This window comes from Capronia epimyces, assembly GCF_000585565.1.
Source record: "Capronia epimyces CBS 606.96 chromosome Unknown aczIQ-supercont1.12, whole genome shotgun sequence".
In the NCBI taxonomy this organism is placed as follows: Eukaryota; Fungi; Ascomycota; class Eurotiomycetes; order Chaetothyriales; family Herpotrichiellaceae; genus Capronia; species Capronia epimyces.
The window spans coordinates 18,878-31,784 of record NW_006912915.1 but is presented as its reverse complement, the minus strand read 5'-3'; the positions used below and the strand labels follow the sequence as shown (position 1 = coordinate 31,784).

Here is a 12,907-nt window from a genome sequence, read left to right as displayed (position 1 = left end):
CGCACCTGGAGACAGAGATGACCCCACGAGCTTAGTGAAGGGAGAATGCGGCTGGTGGCCGCGGAGTAAAGATCAAGTTACATAGATTCAGAGCGGGGAGCGCAGCCACAAGTACGGTAGGTACGTACCTTACGGAGTACAGATACTACCTACTAGTTCTAGGCAAGGCGCAGGCAGCTCGAACATCTCCCATCTCCCATCTCCCATCTCCAATCTCCCATCAATGATCCCTGCCGATGATTAGGGTCTTCTCGGTCGGCATCACATTACGGAGTACGGAGTACTTATGGCATTGATGATTCTACTAAATTGGTCTTATGGGCGCTAGCAACGGTTTCAGTTGTGGACAACCTAGAGAACTACTAGTAACACTAAGCGGTGCCAAAAGAGTCGTGCTATTGTTCCCAGACATCGTAAACCCGGATACTACAGATAGTAGACACCTACCATGTCAACGGCGATACTGAGTCTCGGCCACAGAGGGAACATTTCGTTTGTTCATTTCGTTCGGCCTCTTCAGGGTAGAAACTTGGGACCAGGAGCTCTAAGTTGTTCTGTCTGTGTCGAGGCTGCACTGGTGACTCTTCGCGACTGCTCGAGGCTTGACAACTGGGTGAAGGAGCGCCACGCCTGAAGGCCCAAGGGCCTAATAGTACGAGCAAGGCCAGAGGAGTCGGACAGTTTGTGGAGCTTGTTGGAGCCCAACGGGCTGAACCCCTTGACCTAGACCCTCGCTTTGCTGAACCCTCTCCAGAATCTCAGCCGCTAGACTGATTCCTTTGTCGATCGTCTCTCCCTTCTTGCATCCCAACTGGCTTGTTGATCTTTTCCCTCTTGCACCACCTTCTGGCACCACCTCTTTACGCCTTGGGTAGTCCCTCCGTCTCTTTGCATTTCAAAGACCACTTCGCCAGCTTCCCCCCTTGTGCTGTGTAATCATCACGACTTACCGCGGCTGGAGCCTCCCACAACGCAGGTTCCTGTCTTATCGAAATCGCGAATTATTGGCCACCTCCCAGCCAAGTCCCTAGCTCTTACACCCTCGTCCACCCTCTCCTACCCTCACTTCTGCGCCTGAAGTGGTGCTGTCTACGACACGACCAACGGGTGAAGAAAGATCTACTCTCAGCAGAACAATCTCTATAAGCCCTTCGCACCGACGAATTCATCCCTGCGAGCCTTCTATCCCCCGCCTTCGCTCATCCAAAGCCCAGCCTCGGGCGTTGGCATGAACAGATGGAAAAACTGATGGAGGAGGGAGCAAGACGCAACACTCACTGAAGGCCTGCGATGTGAAGGAGCAGAAATCTGGTACCACCGCAGCCATGCGGATCTCCATCCGAGAGCAACTCGGACTGCTTGTCCTTTTCTGTTCTCTTGCTTCTCTGATGGTGCTTGCACTTGCCATGGTATGTCTCAATTGGACCAACACAGGATCTCGCACTGAGCTGTTTTGCAGTGGTTTCAAAACTATAATTTCATCATAAGCATAAGGTTGTCCTCCTGCAACTTCACGTCGGGCTTTGCTGATCGGCCTGCAGACTGTCCGGGCTCTCGTTGACAGCCTCGCTCAAGGCGGCACAATTGGCCAACACACTGCTTCTGTATACCTCGCAGGTTGAATCGGTCTCTACCCGGGTCCTGGTACAGAGTGCTCTGAGCAGGTACAATGCAGGTGCGAAGTCCCCGAAGGCTAGTACCTCTCTGTCAAGATTATGCTAACCCCGATTTCTGCCAAAGGCAACAAGACCGACGATAACTGGGTTCGATCACAGAGCGATCTCGAGGGGGCGTTGGCTAGTGGCTCACTCCTGGTGCAAGCGGCAATGTTTCCCAACGCCTTGAATGGAAACGAGACTGCCGCGAACGGACTGCTGAACGTTACTGCAGTCAATCTGGCGGGAACGGTGAAACTGCCATATGCCTACCCCAATGGCTCGGCAGTTTACCTTGGGGATCCCGGGTTGGGATACCCGCCTTCCCTCTATCCAAACCTTACCTATGGTCCTACGGTACCCGGGACCAATTACTCGGTTGTGTCTTACAACGGCCGCACGGTCGAGCCCGGCAAGCCGCTGTTCCTGGGACCTTTGATCGTAAACGAGTCGTATTCTCTATTGTCGGTCACCGTGCCAATGATCAACAATACCTCGCGCTCTGATATCCTTGGTTGGCTGACGATACTAGTCAACATGGACATGATTTACACCATACAGAACTCTCCGGAAGGGTTAGGCGATTCCGGGGAAACTCTCCTCATCGGTGCCGCCACTGCTGACAACGTCTTCAATCGAGAAATCAGGGGTGCCACGCCGACTGACGCTGAACCGCAACTTGTTCGATTTGTTCTCCCGCCGCACAGCAATTCCACACTTCAAGGGCGCCATAAAGCTCGGAGCACGATCGCCAATTCCACCCTCCCATTCACTATAGCGTCCTATCCCGCCGTGCTGGCAGCCTGGACAAAACACAACCATGCCATCAATAACGCTGGTGCCTTTATCTCTACGCATAACGAGGACGGCACTCAAGTTTCTGCCGGATACGCCGTCGTATCTACCAGCTTTGTCGATTGGGTTTTGGTGGTGGAGGAGTCGCACAAGGAGGTCATTGCCCCCATCAATCACCTGCGCGATGTCGTCCTCATCTGCGTTTTCTCCGTGATGGGCCTTCTTCTCGTCGTCATGTTGCCCATAGCCCATTACTCTGTCACACCAATTCGGCAATTGCGCGCTGCGACCGCGAAAACGGTGGAACCTTATCAACATGATGATACGAGCGAATATTCCAGTTCCATGGGAAATCGCGCCCTGCAGGAAGGAGAGGGTACCCCCGACCAAATCGACCACGCAGAGGCTCAGAAAGAAGGATTCTTCAGTATACTGCCTAAAATCACCAGATCCATACAACTCGAGCGCTCCACGACCCCGAGAAACGCGCGTCGGAGAACTTTCCGAATACCTCGCAAAGTTCCAGAACGCCGGCACTGCATTACCGACGAATTGACCGAGTTGACGCGAACTTTCAATGAAATGTCCGATGAGTTGGCTATGCAATATGAGCGTCTCGAAGAGCGAGTCAAGGAGCGAACAGCAGAACTCGAGACAAGCAAAAAGGCCGCAGAATCAGCAAACCAGAGCAAGACACTCTTCATCGCTAATATATCACACGAGCTCAAAACCCCGCTAAACGGCATCCTTGGCCTGACCACGGTTTGCATGAATGAGAATGATCTTGGAAGGATTCGCTCCACGCTGAGTACAATTTACAAATCTGGTGATTTGCTCCTCCACCTGCTCACCGATCTACTCACGTTCAGCAAAAACGAAGTCGGACAGCAGTTGTCCATCGATGAGGCTGAATTCAGGTTGAGTGATCTGAGCGCGCAACTACTGCCGACTTTCGAGAAACAGGCCCGGGAGGCACAGGTTGATCTCAAGGTTGTATTCCTGGGATCAAGTGATGCCTTCGGGGACAGTTCTGAGAATGCCGGCGAGAAATTGTACGGACCTGTTGGTACAGGACGAGTCAGAGACATGTGCTTGTGGGGGGATAAGAATCGTATTCTGCAGGTGATATTGATCCCATGGCCCCAAGTCTTCCTGATATGCTTACATTTTGTAGGTCTTGATGAATTTCGTGAGCAACAGTCTCAAATTTACACCCGCCCACGGCTCAGTTACAGTGTCCGTTCGCTGCACTGGCCTGCAGGAGCACTACCACAGCAGGGCTGGCAGTACACGGAAATCATCGTTGACATCCCGGAAATCAAATAACAAGAGAGTACGAATGTCGGACGGCTCTCTCAACCTGCCTGACACTGCGGACCACGACAAGACTCGATCCAACTCTCCCCATGAAGACTCAAAGCTTAGCATCCATGTCGCTGGCGGCACCACACACATTCACAAAGTCGCGGAGCGACAAAGGTCGATGTCACCGCCCCCGATGAACACGAAGGACCTGATATTTGAGTTTGAGGTTGAAGACACAGGCCCTGGAATCCCACCTGAGCAGCAAAAGATGATCTTCGAACCATTTGTACAAGGTGATCTTGGACTAAGCAAGAAGTACGGCGGCACTGGACTGGGGTTGAGCATATGCGCGCAGCTGGCAGCTCTGATGGGCGGCGACATCTCCCTGGACAGCAAAGTCGGAGTAGGCAGCAAGTTTGCAATGCGGATCCCTCTCCGTTACGTGTGCGAACGCAGCCCGTCAACGTCATCCTCGACGCATAGGCCACAATCCAAATCCAGCAGCTTTGTGGGCCAAACACTGCATGACACTGTCGATCAAACTCCCTTGAACCATACCGGCTCAACGGCATCCTTGGGGTCACGAGACGACGCAGCTGAGGAGTCCAAACTCGCTGATGTACCGAGGATAGTAGGCTTCACCCAACCGTACGTGGCGAAGGAGACCAAGAAAAGCGACACTTCCGAGGCAAAGCTGGATGAAATGAAGAAAGTGGAGAGCGAGGCCGCACGGAAAGGCAGAAAAGTTCGCGTCCTCGTAGCTGAAGACAATAAAGTCAATCAGGAAGTTGTCCTCCGTATGCTGCGGTTGGAGGATGTCTATGGTGAGTCTCTCAGCTCAGCTCCGATGCATTCCTAACAAGAACAGATGTAACTATTGCGAAAGATGGTCAAGAGGCATTCGAGAAAGTCCGCGAGTCGATGGTGAGCGGCGAACGATTCGATCTTGTCTTTATGGACGTTCAGATGCCGAACCTGGACGGCATTCAGTCGACCCGACTCATCCGAGAGATGGGGTTCTCTGCACCCATAGTGGCCCTCACTGCATTCGCTGAGAAATCCAACGAGGACGAATGCATGGCTTCCGGTATGGATTACTTCCTGGCCAAACCGATCAGGAGGCCGGCTCTCAAACAAGTCTTGAAGAAATACTGCGCAACTATCCCTGAAGAGGAGAATGAAGGTGGCGTAACTGCTCCAACTCGACATCAAGATAGCTCGTCAGCACACCAGGCAAACGGCCACGCCCCTCCTTCGATGCAGCAAGGCAAACCTTCTAATATAGTGGTACCTGACTCGGACGATGTTTCACCTTTGTCCTGACGGTTCAGGATCATGTAACTGGGTTGAGCAACTGCGAGCTGTTGCTTTCCCGTGGCGATGGGGTTCGCCCAAAAACGACGAAATTGTACGAGGTCTTGTGGCTAAAAGGGATAAAGTAGGGATTTGGGTTTGATATATACGGGTGGCCCTACAGTGGAGCGGCAGTTCAAAACGGGATCGGGAATTTGGGTTGGCCTTAGACGCCCCAGGCAGGACAGCGCTGGCGTAAGGCGAAATATATGTTTTGGAGCATGATTTGCCAGGTCATTTGGCTGAGGCTCGGTGATGAACTTGGACACACAGGCCACAGGTTATAGACCATTCCTGATGGCTCATGATTTATTTACCAAGAGACCAAAAACAGTGTGCAAGATGTCTTCCACTGTTAAAAGGAACTTGCCGTCGTTTGGTGGCGGTGGACTAAAAGGCGGCAAACATATCAGGTCTGCATGAAAGTTGATGTGTGTTATTCCTCGCACCCTCCGAGACGAACCCTTCATAACATACGGAAGAATAATTTTACGTTGACTTTAAGGTACTTGTGACTACCTACTTGACATGTCCGATCGGGTCTTACATGACATCAACACTCCGCCCGAGCGATCGGCTGACTCCTGTGTGTCAACAGCGACAGGTTCACTTCAGCTCGCTTCCTGCGTGAGTTGCAGTCCCTTCATGTGAGAGAGCTGTCCTTCGAGATCTCAACAGCTAGGCTGAAAACTTGTTCTGTTCCTGCGTTCGGTACCTACATAATGACAACGGCTCCCAAACGCAAAGCAGACGTATCCTTCCTTACTTCCGAGAGAAAGAGGCTGCATGATATGCTTCCGGGTTCTACAAGTCCCACGAACGAAACCAAGTATGATGTCCTCCTCCGCAAATACTACCCGCTGGAGATCACAAACCGCCGGGCGAACGAGTATAGCTCCGGCTATCGTGAGCGCCCAATTGAGGCACTGGAAAGAGCTCTTCTGGAGACTCAAGCTCAGCGGGACAGGGTGTCCGCGGCCGAGTCTGTCGTCCACTGGTTCAAGTGCGACATACGAATTACGGACAACAAAGGGCTCTATCTTGCAAGCGCAGAGGCGGAAAAACACAGAATCCCATTGATCTGCATGTACCTTATCTCTCCCCAAGACTTTGAGGCTCACCTTACGGCTCCGGTTCGCGTTGATTTTATCCTGCGCAACCTCCGAGTGCTGAAGCACGACCTCGCCCAGTTGAAAATCCCATTGCACGTTGAAGTGGTCGACAAAAGGAGGAGTATTCCGTCAAGGCTGATGGAGTTGTGCAACATCTGGGGAGCAAAGCATGTATTCTGCAACATTGAATATGAAGTGGACGAACTCAGGAGGGAGACAGCCTTGGTAAGGGCATGTTCGGGTCAAGGGATATCTTTCAGTGCCATCGCGGACAGATGTGTGGTAGAACCGGGAAGATTGACAAATAGCTCCGGTGCTCCTCTACGTGTCTATAGTCCCTGGCATAGGAGATGGTGCGCATACCTCAATCAGCATCCGAGTGAATTGGACCCCTTCCCAGTTCCCAAAATGAATCCGGCCAACACCGGTGACACATATCCCGATCTGTTTCGATGCGAAATTCCACAAGCGCCTCGTTCGAAATGGTTGTCTGAACAGGACAGAGCGAAATTCAGTGTCATGTGGCCAGCTGGAGAACACGAGGCTCGAGACAGACTGTCCAGGTTCCTCCAGGAAAGAGCTGATGAGTATCAAAACGCAAGAAACATTCCCTCGGCCAACGGCACATCTGTTCTGAGCCCTCACCTGGCAGCTGGTACCCTGGCAGCACGCACGGTTGTCCGTGAAGCACGTGAAGCTTCTCCAAACCAGAAACTCACCGACGACCGCAAACAAGGCCACTCGAGGTGGATTGGAGAGCTGGCTTTTAGGGATTTTTATACATCGATCCTCTGCTACTGGCCTTACATCTGGTAGGTCTCGCCTTATCATTCGAGAACGCGAGCTGAACGCGGCCGCAGCATGAACAAACCATTGAAGCTAGAGTACAGCAATATCGAATGGGAAGACAACATGGATCACTTTAAGAAGTGGACGGATGGAAGGACGGGGTTTCCGATTGTCGACGCGGCGATGCGTCAACTGGCTCATACAGGGTACATGCACAATAGGTGTCGCATGATGGCGGCATCGTTCCTGGCCAAAGACCTCCTTATCGATTGGCGTATGGGTGAGAAATGGTTCATGGAGCATCTTATCGACGGGGATTTTGCCTCGAACAACGGTGGATGGGGATTTTCAGCCAGTTGCGGTGCCGACCCACAGCCGTATTTTCGAATCTTCAACCCCTTGCTTCAAAGCGACAAGTTCGATGCGCAGGGCGATTATATCCGCAAGTGGGTGCCCGAACTGGCGGATATCCAAGACAGGAAAGGGATCCATGACCCCTACGGTCAGGGTTATGCGAGGGTGGCAGAGACCAACGGATATCCGAAGCCCATGGTCGACCACCAGCAGTCTCGAGAGAGAGCTCTACTACGATATAAAGCAGGGCTGGGGAGGTCCACGGCATAAACAATAATGAGATGCCCGGCAAAGGTCGTTCGTTGTTGGCAAGGGCAAGGGCAAGGGCAAGGGCAAGGGGGAAGCTGACGAATCGATGTGTCTGTGAGTCTGTTTCGTCGCTTAGCGGGAAGCCTAAGGCTTTGGGAAGCCTAGGGAACCAAGTGGGTTTTGCCCGAACCAAGCCTTGGGAGCCGCGCAGCCGTAAAGCTTAACCCTCCTGACCCCGAGTCTTGGAGCCTATACCTAGGTAAGGTAAGCCACATAGGCGCCGCACAGTGGCTAGGGCACCGGCACCCGGGCACCCCACTATGGCACCGATAAGGGAACCCGGCCCCTTCATCAGTGGCACAAGCAAATCCTGCGTACTGTAGGAATGTACGTGTACGGTTGTGTCGGGCTGATTATAAAGAAATCCGATTGTCTGTGACATGGGAATCAGGACCGCAACAAGCAGAAGCACAGAGCCTGGGTAGCCCCAGCCCCAGCCCCAGCCTAGAGACCGGGTGCATGGCATGCAGGTTTGGGCTGGGCACACGACAGTCTTACGCGGCTCGCACAACTAGCCAGCCGGTGTGATACGTAGCCCGCGAGTGACACCGCCCATACGCAATCTACCGCTCTGTGCTGCGGGAACAGGTGCCAGGTGGTGAAGGGGTCGGTAGATTGAGACTGGATCTGTGGTTTGTACGCGTATGCTTTCCAATGGAGCACGAGGTGCCGAACCAGATGTCTGTTGACGGTGAATATTCTACAGCAGGGTACAGGGTACATATAGTGGACGTCCTTGCCATCATCACCGTATTATCGTCACCATCATCCCCATCCCCCTGAAGTGCCTGATTCTTCACCCAGTGCTAGGTATCTGTATCTAGGGACGGAGGACGGAGTACCTTGGAACTTCTCCCCTGCAAGCCTACAAACCTAGAGCGGGAGAGCCGGGCGCCGTCGTCATCACCAATTTGGAGGGTTCTCCAATTTGCTGGCCGTCAAAGTTGCTGAGCTCCGCCACCACTTCTCATCCACGGACTACTGTCACAGCACACATCCTGGCCTGCAGGGTCGTCGGGAGGCTCCGCCGACTTCCACGCAGCTCAACAGCCCATTCTACCAGCGCTGTGAGCTGGTGTCCCTGTTGACCAGGGACCGTCTTTGCGAGCACTGTGTTCTTTGTCTCTCCCAGCGTTACTATTAATACCTCCGTCCTTCATCGCGGCTGATCCGGAGCGCTTTCACTCGTGGAGCACACGACCACTTGCCGGTTTCGCAATCGACCATCGTCTATTCATTTCCTGCCGGCATTAGGCTGCTTCGTAACCTTGCTGGCGAGGAGAAAGCATCCGGCCGAGTCAGACCCGATCGACTGTCGATATCCTCTTCACCGACATGTCCTACCAGAGCCCTGAGAAATGACCCTTCACACAGCGGCGAGGACCTGCCTGGCGATCCTCCTCCTCATCCTCCCCGTGTGCAGGCACACTGCCTTCGTGCGTGGCGATGCCGACTTCTTGGACGTCCGCACCAGCCTGAATCGTGATCGAAGTGGAAAAGGAGGAGATCCCAAAGACAAATACTTTCACGAGTCGACGTTTCATCCTCACTACGATGGCCGATTTGCGGCGGCCCAGATCGGCAAGGAAGAGCGGCTTCCACATCTCACCGCTCTCATGCAGACTTTTCTGGCCACCATGGCTGACATTGGCGCCGAGACCTGGATCATGCACGGGTCCTTGTTGGGTTGGTGGTGGAATCAAAAGATCCTGCCATGGGATTCGGACATTGACGTCCAGGTGTCTGAAACCACCATCGCTTTCCTGGCAAAATACTACAACATGACTGAATACCATTTCAGACTCCCTGGGGTCGAGAATGGCCGGACGTACCTAATGGAAGTGAACCCACATTACACAATTCGTGGAGTGGAGGACAAGCTCAACGTTATCGATGCAAGATGGATTGACACGGAGACCGGCCTTTTCATTGACATCTCGACTGTACGAGCGAACTACACCGCAAGGGCAGAGGGGGTTCAAGGCGCCTTAATGTGCAAGGACAAGCACAAATACCTGGTATGCATGCCGCCATTGGCCGTCGGTGCGCAGATGCTTACTTCTGAGACAGGAACAGGACATATTTCCACTCCGAGATAGCTTCTTTGAAGGCATTCATGTAAAGATACCATTTGAATATGCTACATTGCTCGAGGAGGAATATGGAAAGAAGGCCCTGACACTCACTACTTTCGAGCAGTGAGTACTCTCAACCATGTATGCGCTTAGTCCCAAAGCTGATATCGTCTGCAGGCACAAGTTTAACCACACAAGTAAACTTTGGGAGCCCATACTGACCTCAGTCCCGCCACGCCGGAAGCGACCCAACCGACCCTTTCGAAAGCCACCAACATTTAACCCTTCCTGAGTGAATTTCAACGGCAGAAGCTGTCATCTTGGCATAGCGGTGGAGTTTGGTTCTTATGGCCCTGCATCTATGGGAAAACATGGTCAAGCCAAAGGCAGTCTACACTTGAAAGAGGAACGTCGCCTTGAGCTTAGCAACCAACAGTCTCTCACTTTGTTAGTTGGGACGTACGATCTACGATCGTTTGCCTGCTCCGGAACGTGAGCAATACTTGTACACCTTTTCGATTAATTGGCGTGGATTGTCTTCACTTGTGATGCTGGTTTTCAGGAGATTCGGTGCCTGCGATCAAAGAGGAATCTCGAAGCAATGTCCGGCTCAGAGCTTGCTGGAGATCTCGAGGAGACATGAACAGTGGCAGCAAATAGCTAAAATTGAGGCTGAAATCGACATATGAACAACGAGATCGTGGCAAACGACAAGTTCAAGTCTGCAAAAATCTCCTCGTGCAAATAAAGCATTGGAAGAGCTATTGGCCAGACTTTGGCCAGGCTCTGGCCCTTCTGATTGGAAAATGCCATATTCGATTCCAGTATTCTTGTTCTATACCTGTCTGTAGTTGCTGATGGTGGCGCAAAGAAAGCTGCCCATCACCAGTTCAGTAGTAACTTGTACCACCAACGCCCAGGCCACTCCTCGTCGCCCCAAGATCGCTACTGTATCTCCTCGCTCCAGCAGGAATGACCCCGGATCCCATTCCAATGGGGCTTACAACTCGATGGAGATCGAGGCTGTGGCGCCGAGGCGGACGGAGTGAAGCCCTGGAATTCGCCCGTGTCAACAGCCCTGATTCGGATGGATCCTCATCGTCTACGGAAACGTCATCACCGAGAGCGGCTCCCGAAGAATGCCTTGAGTGAGTTTCCGAAGGAGAGACGGCTGACGTCTTTGCATCACCATCTTCCTCGTCTTCCAATTCCTCCTCATCTTCATCATCCTGACCGCTACTGAAGCCCTCCATTTCGACCAAGGACCAGACCGGAACAGCCCCGACAACGGCGACCAGTGCCAAGGTCCACCAAGAAATGACCACGTAGCCTATGTCTACTCCGGCAGTGAAGGTGCCACCTGCCAGGGCAGGTCCAGCTGCTCGGCCCACAGCCGAGATACTGGTGGCTACGCCGTTCAACGTGCCCAGGACTTTCAGAGTGGCGGCGCTGTTGGTGAGGAGGATGGTCGAACAGGGAAATGCAAAGATACCACAAAACCCCTTGACAAGCATCAACAGCATCATGACTCCTTGTCTGGCAGAGTCGGTCGGAAGTAGTGCGGTGAAGGGGGTCGCAATGTACACCAATGGGAACGTCAAAGTGCAGGCCTTCAGGCAATTCAAAACGCCGAATCTCCTCGCAAATGTCGGAAAGATGAAAAACTGGACGAGCATACCGAATACTCCGTATGCGGTGAAAAGCAGACCAATCCTGCTGGAATCAATCCCAAATCCACCGGCGAATTTGAGCGGGAGATGCACGTTTGGATCCCGAATGGACTGTACTGGATAGTGCATGAAGATCGACAGCAACTGGTCAAACGCCACAGAGTGCATTGCGAGAAACGTGTACACAGCCAGATTGATGTTTGACTGCCTCGAGAAAACCTCCGCCCAGCCGGGGTTCTTTTTAGGAGGCTTGGCCACAAAACCTATGCCAGGCGAGGACATCTCGCTTGACGTGCCGCCCAGAAAGGGATCGGTCTCGTCGGTCGAGAACGCCCGAGGCCGTTGCCTTTTTCCGGTGCATGGCGCGGTGAGCAGGCTGCCGAGAAGTAGTCCGTAATCTCGTCGGGATTTCTTCTCCTCGAGGGTTTCACGCAGAAACAGAAACCCTGCAGAAATGCCACAGAGGAAAATCAGGCTGATGAGTAGATTTGGGAGAGCAAATGGATGATCCCGGAAGAACTTGATTTTGCCAAAGACATTGGGATATCGGTCGGCAGGGCGGACGAGGGAACCACCGAACGAGGGCCCGAAAATGCTTCCAATGTTCCAGACCAGCGGCATGATGCTAAATGCCAGAGGCTGCAACTCTCTTTGTGGTACCATTTCCGCCACCGCTGTTCTTATGATCCCAACGTTCCCGTTCGACAAGCCTTGCATCGACCGCGTGATGAAAGCCCATTGCAGATTTTTAGAGAGACCGAACAGGATGCTGGACACCATCGTGCAGGTCAAGGCGAGGAGTATCATGGGTTTGCGGCCGAAGCGATCCGAGGCCCTGCCCCATGCGATGCCAGTCAAACACTGAGAAAGTGAAAACGCAGCCGACATGAGTCCTGCCCATCGAGCAACCTTGTCGTTCGGGATGTGGAAGGATTGTATCATCTCAGGCTGCGAACAGTCAGCAGGGGAGTACACGGTGGGCAAGGACCACCGGAGTCCTACTCACGATGTAGGGATAAACCGAAGTCATCGCCACAGGCTCTGCGAAGCGGCATATTGCAAGGATGAGCAGCTGCTGTTTGGGCAGCTGGCGTGCTTGCTTTTCTTGCCTGGCCATGGCTTGTGATGTCAAGACAGCACGATAGAGCCATGGAAGTCAACGTGCGCAGTCTCGATAGCGTGGAATATGGTGGACGAACGGGTTGAGGAAAGAATGGCATCGGTGAGCCATCAAAGGGCGGGAGCAGTTTTGATCGGTTTCGGTTCACCCCAGAAAGAGGGGACCCTGGTTGGAGAAATCCGCCTCTAGATAAGCTTTCGGCTCTGACCATGCGAGCCAGCAGAACCACCACAGAATGGTGACATACATAATCGTGTTAGGACGGGAAGAAGTAAAAGGCCACGTGCTTGATGGCCTTTGGACTTGTACTTGTACTGGCGAAAGCAAGATTCGTATGTACGACCTGCAGTGGTATACTAGTACGTAGAAA

General features: G+C 53.0%; 4 protein-coding genes across 4 annotated transcripts; 3 read left to right on the top strand and 1 right to left on the bottom strand.

The window, feature by feature from the left end:
- Positions 1-1,325: 1,325 nt before the first annotated feature.
- Positions 1,326-5,078, top strand: A1O3_10481 (uncharacterized protein; the record flags this gene model as incomplete). Its single annotated transcript, XM_007740571.1, has 6 exons — positions 1,326-1,409; positions 1,460-1,494; positions 1,542-1,675; positions 1,741-3,572; positions 3,625-4,579; positions 4,624-5,078. The coding sequence occupies 6 exons, from the start codon at positions 1,326-1,328 to the stop codon at positions 5,076-5,078; spliced, it is 3,495 nt and encodes a 1,164-aa protein (XP_007738761.1).
- A 752-nt stretch (positions 5,079-5,830) lies between these two features.
- A1O3_10480 (deoxyribodipyrimidine photo-lyase) lies at positions 5,831-7,633 on the top strand (the record flags this gene model as incomplete). Its single annotated transcript, XM_007740570.1, has 2 exons — positions 5,831-7,032; positions 7,081-7,633. The coding sequence occupies 2 exons, from the start codon at positions 5,831-5,833 to the stop codon at positions 7,631-7,633; spliced, it is 1,755 nt and encodes a 584-aa protein (XP_007738760.1).
- Positions 7,634-9,030: 1,397 nt separating this feature from the next.
- Positions 9,031-10,039, top strand: A1O3_10479 (uncharacterized protein; the record flags this gene model as incomplete). The annotated part of the gene is made up of 3 exons (XM_007740569.1): positions 9,031-9,690; positions 9,743-9,870; positions 9,925-10,039. The coding sequence occupies 3 exons, from the start codon at positions 9,031-9,033 to the stop codon at positions 10,037-10,039; spliced, it is 903 nt and encodes a 300-aa protein (XP_007738759.1).
- A 598-nt stretch (positions 10,040-10,637) lies between these two features.
- On the bottom strand, positions 10,638-12,534 carry A1O3_10478 (uncharacterized protein; the record flags this gene model as incomplete). Its single annotated transcript, XM_007740568.1, has 2 exons — positions 10,638-12,365; positions 12,424-12,534. 2 exons carry the CDS (start codon positions 12,532-12,534, stop codon positions 10,638-10,640), a joined length of 1,839 nt encoding a protein of 612 aa, XP_007738758.1.
- Between the last annotated feature and the right edge of the window lie 373 nt (positions 12,535-12,907).